The sequence below is a fragment of the Belonocnema kinseyi genome, chromosome 1 (genome assembly GCF_010883055.1).
Source record: "Belonocnema kinseyi isolate 2016_QV_RU_SX_M_011 chromosome 1, B_treatae_v1, whole genome shotgun sequence".
NCBI classification, from domain to species: domain Eukaryota; kingdom Metazoa; phylum Arthropoda; class Insecta; order Hymenoptera; family Cynipidae; genus Belonocnema; species Belonocnema kinseyi.
The window spans coordinates 134864064-134873224 of NC_046657.1; the positions used below are offsets into that span (position 1 = coordinate 134864064).

Below are 9161 nucleotides of genomic sequence, written 5' to 3' on the forward strand. Positions count from 1 at the left end.
GAATATTATGCCATGTGCATCCCAAAATACGGAGGCCATAACCTTTCCGACCCATTGTTGCGTTTTTGGACGCTTCGGAGAACTTTGGCCCGGTGGAACCCATTGTTTTGCCTGTTGCGTTGACTCAGAAGTGTAGTAGTGGATCCAGGCTTCATCCATGGTTATGAATCGGCGCAAAAACTCGGTCGGCTTACGCGAAAATAATGCCAAATTCTGCTGGGAAGTTGTCACACAAATTCGTTTTTGGTCCACTGTGAGCAAACGCGACACCCATCACGCGCAGAGCTTCTTCATGCCCAAAACTGAATGCACGATATTAGCCACACGTTCCAATGATATGCCTACAGCATTAGCTACCTCTCTCAATTTCACTTTGGGAAACTCGGTAAACCACTTATGAATCGTTCCAATCGACGGTGCAGAGTCCCGGTAATACTTATCCAGCTTGGCCTTGGTCTCGGATATCGTTTTCTTGCGAAGATAGTAGTGTTTGATCAAAACTCGAAACTCAGATTTGTCCATATAAAAAAAAATTCGGAGGTTAGTCGCTTCTCAGTGCTGTAACTTGTAAATGCGTAAACATAAATGGCTGAAGTTTTGACAGGCGTCATTTGAAGGATCAAGCTAGACGAAAATGGTTCACATTAGTGAATACTAATGTCATCTCTTAGAATTTTCAGGTACTTATCGGACTGCCTAGTATTTAATTCAAAATTAAAATACTTTGTTAGAAAATCATTTTTGGTTGAATATTCATAATTTTATTAGAAATGTCATATTTTTTGGCGAAAAATAAATCTTCTTTGTTAAAAATTCATCATTTTAGTTGAAAATTTAACCCTTTGATTTAAAATTTACCTATTTTCTTACAAATTCGTCTTCTTGTGTTGAAAATTCAACTATTTTTTAGAGAATTTGTCTTTTTGGCATAAAAATTTAATATTTGGTTGAAAAAATGATAAATAGTTTTTATGAAAAATGTATAAAAACGGCTTTCAAATGAATTATTATGAATCCTGATTTTCATCTTTTCATTTAAACTTTCGGGTTCTAAGTATAAGTTTCTAAAATGGCATTTATCGCAAAATTCGGCAAGTTTTTTAACATTCATCATCTGGAACTCTTTTTCCTCTGAATTTGAATGGTCTACCTTCCTCATCTCTAATTTTGCCTGTGGTTCATTGGTTTGGCTCGGGTTCTTTAGTTCCAGTTCCTTAGATGAATCTGCGCCAGGCTTTCCTTTTTTTTTACTTTATCCTGAAAAAATTCAACTAGAACATTTCACTGTTTAATTATTCAGTTGACCACCTAGTGTTGGATAGTTTCACTCTTCTTTTTCTGTACGTCTGAGTAGTTTTCTTGAATTTCTTTTTAAATTAAACATCGGTTCGCACTTCCAGATACGTACATTGTAACTCCCCTGAACAATTATCCACAAGTCCTAAGAATGTATGCACATACATAATTTGAAATTATAGCTGTAGTATGGCAAATTCAGATTATAAGAACTGAATTAGGAACCACAGACTTGAAGTGTGTATAAAACGAATTTTTTCAACGAAAAATTACTGAAGCATTGTCACAAGCCAGCAAAACAATATTCTCCAGCGGAATATCCTGTTAGTCAACCTTTATTTAAATGCTTTAATTAATCATTCAGCAGTCATATTTTACCTTTACTTCAATTAACCCTAATAGTATAGTTCACAAACTACTTTCCTCACCGACGAAAAATATTGTACAAGTGTGCACATAAGCTCCATTATAGCGACTTGTGGTTTCATCTACTAAAACTGAAAGGTTTCTCTTTTTTTAATTTGAATTGTTTTTTCGTCTTCTACTTTATAAATAGAACGTCGTTTATAATTTTAGTGCATTATTTTCGGGAAAGTTTCATGCCTCTTTTAGATCTTTCAGTCTTTAAACATTGTTTTTTAAACTTCAACAATGACATCTGTGTTCGCTAGAGCAATATTTTTGTCCTGTGGTTTGAAAATCAGTCCATAGGGGTTTTCTCGGTCGTCGATTACAATTCTGAAATCAAAATTTGGAATAGGAGGACCTAAAATGAAAGCCAAAGTTTTAAAAAATTGATCTTGTGACTTCAGAGTTTTTCGGGTGACTAATTCCGAATTTCGAATACAAATTTAAAAAGTCAAAATCGCCATTTTTTCTTTTGACTTTATATTTGTAATTATCGAAATAAAAAAACCGTAACCCATTTTGAAGATCCAATGTATATGATCCAATTTTTTCTACGTGATCTAAAGAATACGCATGTTTTGTTAAACTAGAAATATGACGTATTTATTACAAATTTGGAATAATGCTTTTGTATTATCTGTTTTATGCGGCCTCACCTCAGATTTCAACTCTTTCAGACTTTCGAAAACTTTACAGTAATTTCTAAATTTTTCTTAACACAATTAAACCATTTCAAATCACTTGCAATAAAAAAAAAAACAAAAGTAAATTATTTTGAAATGTACACCTAAAATTTCTTTTCCACAAAAATACATTTGCTTTTTTTCACTTTTTATTAACATATTATTTTATTACTTGAATAAAATAATCCATTTTTAGTCAAATTTGTATCTGAAAATATGAATTATTTCGTTCACTTATTTAGGAACAATGAACACCATGAACAACATGTTTATCTGGATTAGTTAAATATAAAAATTGCTTTAAGAAGAAGTGATAACGAATCAATAATTACCGTGTATTTCTTTTTAATATAAAATTTAAATTCTACTCGAATAGCACGGCCAATCAGAGCACATGACTTCGAGCCTGTGCTCTCTGGGCTCCCTATCTGGTAACACTGGCCTAGTCCGAAAACTATTAGGTCTACTGATCTCATATTTTTCACGGAGATAGGTGTTCACAGGACACGATGGAATCACAACGATAGACCGGAGAAATCCTCCTGTGTCTTGACGGTACGAAGCGACCTGAGGATGACAGCTTTCTGCATCCATCTCACAAGTGCCTTGGCATATTTTTGGTACGTGGGTATTGCTTTAAGGTTACGAATGAATGATAGTTTCGCGCCTCCGAAAGCATTAATCGCAAGGACCATTACTTCAACCCAATATTATCCGCACAGTCGTTACAGTTCCCTTTCAAGGTCTTGATACGTCTCCTCCTTGGCAGTGATGCGGTAGTCGACCGGAGCCGAGAATTCCATCATGAAGTTTTTTGCAGTCTTGGAGATGATGTTCGGCCTCGAGTGTATTGGAAATGAAAGAATAACTTAGAAACTATCAATTAGCGTAAGAAAATAAAAATCGATGTCTTCCGCATTAGGTCCCTATCTTCGCGGACGATCACATATGCATGATCTTACGTCCCTTTAAAGAACCGTATCCTAAATGCGGCTTTAAGGCACGTTAAGTCGTTTATAGTTCTCTCCGGTGTCATGATGTATAATAACCATATCCACAAGCTCAGGATCCCCGGGAACGCCAGCGATCTTTCCTAGCTTCAGATTAATCTTGGCACACTTGTCGAATCCAAAGTCTACACTAATTTCTCATATGTACACGTTGACGATATTTAAAGCATTTAACTATTACATTGATTTTACTATTGAGAAGACAAACTAGATTGAGCAGCTATAATTTATGTGCTTCTCATGTTTACCAACTATCAAGAAACTAAATACCTGTAAATCTCTCGAATTTCCCAATGCAAAACAATTTTTTCAAACGAGAGAACTTGTCAATATGAGGAATAAAGCAATTTTAGGTAAATTTATAAAACTTATGCACCTGTTCCTTTTTAAATTATCCTTAATTAAATCTATCCTTCATTCCTGTGTTCATCCTTGACCAATCCTAACCTGAAATTTCTCTTTTAGATAAATCCGATAAAAAGGTGTGAATTAAACAGGACTCAAACTTTTCCATCCAAATAAACATGGTTTCTCAAAATTAATTAAATGGAATTAAAGTGTACTCAAAACAAGCGATAACTTGTAAAAGAAAATGTGGTACGAACCTGAAAGTCCAAATTTACCTAAGTTGCTTCAAATTAGGACCTAAGTAAATTTCGAGAAATATTTTGTTATTATTTATGTCTGCATTGTTTTAAACAATAAGGTACTTTGCCTTTGTTAATGAAGTTTTATTAAAAAATTTTAGATTTCAATATAAGCAAAAAACGACTTAACAGTAATAAAGTCTAAGTTCACTATTAATAATAACTTAAAAGTAACTTACTAGTATAATGAAGTCAATAAAAAATAAATAAGAATTCATCCTGCAAAAGAGAAAAAGTATACTTCAACCTATTCGATATCCCCTATACACGCTTATTTGAAATTGCGCAGTTCGTCATCTCCGAGTTCCCACCGCGATGCCTGTACGGTCCCGCCTGCGTCAGTGGCTGACCAATTTAAAAAAACGCACGAACTGCGAGAAGCCCGCTTTGGTTTGAATTAAGTATTTTAGCGTGAAGCCATGGGAATGCAGACAACTTTTATGAGAAAATATTCTAAAAGTAAAAGTAACTCATAAATTTCAGAATAGCAATATTTGTCAAGTTTTGAATGTATTTTCTCAGTCATTTTCGATTTTTTGCCGATTGACGACCTTTCAGTGTCACGAAATACAACCAACAGTCCGAAATTTGACGTAAGAGTACCTGATCTGACCAAATGGATCTGATACACTAACTCAAAATTTTTTATATTTTCTTTTCTTCAGAGACACTGAAAGGTCGTCAATCGACAAAACAATGGAACATGCCTATCATTCCATGTCCGCCAAATCATGTCACAAAACTAACTATTCAGCAAACTGTTTGAGACTTTTTTGATTCTATTATATTGTGTTTTAGTTCGCAAATTGTCGTACGTCAACAAAAACACCGAAATACATTATGCGCAGCGACTTTTTTAACTACGAAAATCGGGGCCGTCTGAACCGTTTCCAAGTGGAATTCATAATATTGCGCAATCTCTCCACGAGAGTACCCGCATACTGCTTCTTTCCACTTTAGACAAGAGCCGCTCTCGGGCCTTAAGAATAGATGGAAGTTTACTGTGTTACTGAGTCCCCACTTCAGTCGGTTCTTTTTACCTGGGTAGGATGTACGTAACGAGTACTACAAGTGGACGTAAAGATAGATGAAGGACTAAAAGAGTTTTCGCTTGTGTTATTCAGATTCTGAAGAGGGCCTAAATTTTGACTTTAGGTGGATGAAAGAACTTTAAAATATTGAGAATTGAGTTACATTTTATTATCATTATGTTGATGTTACTATTGTTCGGACATTTAAAAGATATTTATGAAATGACTAGGAAATGATGCCTGACAGTCAGAACTATCTAACGTACCCTTGCACATTTGACAGCATTCGTCGTTCCGTGGATTTAGTAGTGTATAACAACCTTCTATACTGGGACATTGACGCTTCAGACACTCTACGAAGCCGTTCTGAAAACCGAAAAAATGCATATAATAACACATTGATAAAAGAAGTCAGAATTTATGTCATTTTAAGAAATTTAATGTCTTATCTTTGACTCTACCTTGCAAATGCAGTTGAAGCATCTAGTATTTGGAATTTTGTTCACTGTGAAATCCTCGCCCTCGATGTCGCAGGTCTCCCGATTGCCTAATAAATAATACATGGTTTTGAATTTAACTTCCGAATTATAGATTATTATATTTTCCCGTCAGTATTCGTGGAAATTAGTGTCCCAACTGAATGTACTCAGGGTCATTCTATGTCGATAAACGCCCAGCGGAAGACAAAATAAGTCAAATGCTGCTTCCGCTGGTTTTTAAATGACTTAATTAGTTAATATTTTTTTGTGTATTGGCAATTAATTCTATAGAATTGCGTTATGCGCGTTAAATAACGACAAGGATTTGAGTTTGTTCACATAAAGGAAACCATTTACATTGTCACATGGCCTAACATTAATCCATTTATTGTTCTATTACTTGTATAATAAAAATTGACTTCATTTTAATAGATATATTATTTGTTATTAATAGGGGGAATTATTTCTAAAAATAATCTCTTAAAAAAACGTCGCCTTGTAGTCCGGTAAGAAGGAGTGCATTGAAATAGATTGAAATTATTTCAAAAATGGTGAACTTCACAATGTTTTGAATCCTAATGAATATCGTGTTTTGCCGTCAACGTTTTAATACATATGATTTTCAATTATTTTAGTCTTACTTAACTCCTGTTTATTCCTATGATGATTAATCTAAAGAAATGAATACATTTTCATTTTGCGGAAGGGGGTGGAAACAGAAGGCAAGTTAATGATATTTAATGCTGGGATGCAAGAATGAGTATTGGAATCATTTTAATTCCTTCCGTAAAGTATAAATGTCAACATTATTTTATTTAAATATTTATTTTATTTTATTATTAAATCTCGAAGGTCTCGGAAGCTGGAAATACAACATTGTCATATTGATGTGGGCAGTATGCCATAATTTAGTGCTTATTTAGTGATCATTTTTGCTGCAGCAACAAAATTTTGTGCCTGGTAATTTTGGCCCAAAACATGTCGTAATGCTAGTTTCAGCAGAAGCCACAACTCCGGTATGCAAAACTCGGAAACTATTAGTGGTATCAAGATCAGCTTTGCGCAGGAATTTCGTGCTAATTAAGTGCTCTACATTTATGATTTGCAAAAAATTCGGGCACTTTTTTTTTACCAAAAAATATCAAGATCTGCTTTGAGCAGGAATTTAGTGCTAATTAAGTGCTCTGGATTTATGTCTTGCAAAAAATCCGGGCACTTTTTGTTTACCAAAAACGTGTGGTAATGCTGGCTTCAGGTGACTTGTGTTGTGAAACTCGGAAACTATTAGTGGTATCAAGATCAGGTTTGCGCAGGAATTTAGTGCTAATTAAGTGCTCTGGATTTGTGATATTCAAAAAATCCGGGCACTTTTAGTTTTACCAAAAACGTGTGGTAATGCTGGCTTCAGGTGACTAGTGTTATGAAACTCGGAAACTATTGGTGGTATCAAGATCTGCTTTGCGCAGGAATTTAGTGCTAATTAAGTGCTAATATATTCTGCAAAAATTAAATTTTGTGCCCGGTAATTTTGATCAAAAACATGTAGTAATGCTAGCTTCAGGTAACTCTGGTATGCTATGAGTGGTATCAAGATCAGCTTTGCGCAGAAATTTAGGGCTAATTAAGTGCTCTGGATTTGTGATATGCCAAAAATCCGAGCACTTTTCTTTTACCAAAAACGTGTGGTAATGCTGGCTTCAGGTAACTGGTGTTGTGAAACTCGGAAATTCCTGCGCAAAGCAGATCGTGATATCACTAATAGTTTCCGAGTTTCAAAACATCAGGATAACCCGAATTTAGCATTACTACATGTTTTTGATCAAAATTACTGGGCACAAAATTTAGTCTTTGCAGAATATATTAGCACTTAATTAGAACTAAATTCGTACGCAAAGTAGATCTTGATATCACTAATAGTTTCCGAGTTTCACAACACCAGAGTCACCTGAAGCCAGCATTATTACATGTTTTTGGTAAAAAAAAGCGCCCGGATTTTTTGAAAGGCATAAATCTAGAGCACTTAATTAGCACTAAATTCCTGCGCAAGGCTGATCTTGATACCACTAATAGTTTCCGAGTTTCACAACATCAGAGTCATCTGAAGCTAGCATTACTACATGTTTTTGATCAAAATTACCGGGCACAAAATTAAGTTTTTGCAGAATATATTAGCACTTAAGTAGCACTAAATTCCTACGCAAAGCAGATCTTGATAGCACTAATAGTTTCCGAGTTTCACAACACCAGAGTCACCTGAAGACAGCATTATCACACGTTTTTGGTAAAAAAAAGTGCCCGGATTTTTTTCAATGCATAAATCTAGAGCACTTAATTAGCACTAAATTCCTGCGCAAAGCTGATCTTGATACCACTAATAGTTTCCGAGTTTCGCATACCAGAGTCACCTGAAGCCAGCATTACTACACGTTTTTGGCAAAAAAAAAGTTCCCGGATTTTTTTCAAGGCATAAATCCAGAGCACTTAATTAGCACTAAATTCCTGCGCAAAGCTGATATTGATAACGCTAATAGTTTCCGAGTTTCGCATACAAGAGTCACCTGAAGCTAGCATTACTACATGTTTTTTTATCAAAATTACCGGGTACAAAATTTTGTTTTTGCAGAATATATTAGCACTTAATTAGCACTAAATTCCTGCGCAAAATAGATCTTGATACCACTAATAGTTTCCGAGTTTCGCATACCAGAGTCACCTGAAGCCAGCATTACTACATGTTTTTGGTAAAAAAAAAGTGCCCGGATTTTTTGCAAGGCATAAATCCAGAGCACTTACTTAGCACTAAATTCCTGCGCAAAAGAGAATTTGATATCACTAATAGTTTACGAGTTTCGCATACCGGAGTTGTGGCTTCAGCTGAAGCTAGCATTACTACATGTTTTTGGGCAAAATTACCGGGCACAAATTTTTTTTCTGCAGCATAAATTAGCAGTAAATAAGTATTAAATTATGGCATAGTGCCCACAACAATATGACAATGTTGTAATTCCAGCTTCCGGGACCTTAATCTCGAGCAATTTTCCCCAGGCTCAAATTCACAACACTTTGAAATCGAACGTATGTCATTTTTTGCCATATTTAAAAACCTTTTAATCCATATCTCCTAACCGGGGGAGGGGGGGTAACGAAAGCAAATACCGAAGAGGAACCATTTCGTTAATAACACTGAACTTTCGAAACCTTCCAGAAGAATGTTCCCGGAATGCGAAAAATGTCCACCGCTTGGGAACGCTACAAAACATAAGTGACCATTACTGTTAAAGAATACATGGCTGTTCGGTAAGCTTTAATAACAGAGATTAAAGTTCCCAAATGTACAATAAATGTTTTCAAAAGTAAACAGTAATGCACGTATTTTAATTAATAAAAACTCTTCTGTCATACATTACGGAAAAATGGGATGAAATTTCACGTTAGTTAAGTAAAGTCTGCAAAAGTAAATTGAAGACAATTTTAAATTAAGCAGTGTTAATGATTCCCTTAAGATCGGTTATACCAGGTGTATACATATGAAACCGGTATTGCCATCTAGCGGCCAGTAGGCACACTTGTAGGCACTGTCGGAACTTACCATTTGTGCTAATTGGCG

The 9161-nt window shown here is 35.0% G+C and overlaps 1 protein-coding gene across 3 annotated transcripts in view; it reads right to left on the reverse strand.

Annotated features, from left to right (window-relative positions):
- LOC117167197 (BMP-binding endothelial regulator protein) overlaps positions 1-9161 on the reverse strand; it is a 93640-nt gene that overhangs the window by 43061 nt on the left and 41418 nt on the right. For 2 of the 3 annotated variants that reach the window (XM_033351943.1, XM_033351933.1), the window contains exons 2-3: positions 5537-5622; positions 5342-5441 (exon numbers count right to left, since the gene is read on the reverse strand). The exons of the other annotated variant lie outside the window; for it this stretch is intronic. In XM_033351943.1, the coding sequence (XP_033207834.1) occupies positions 5342-5441; positions 5537-5622 (186 nt within the window). The remainder of the gene's footprint in view (positions 1-5341; positions 5442-5536; positions 5623-9161) is intronic. 3 annotated transcript variants of the gene reach the window in all.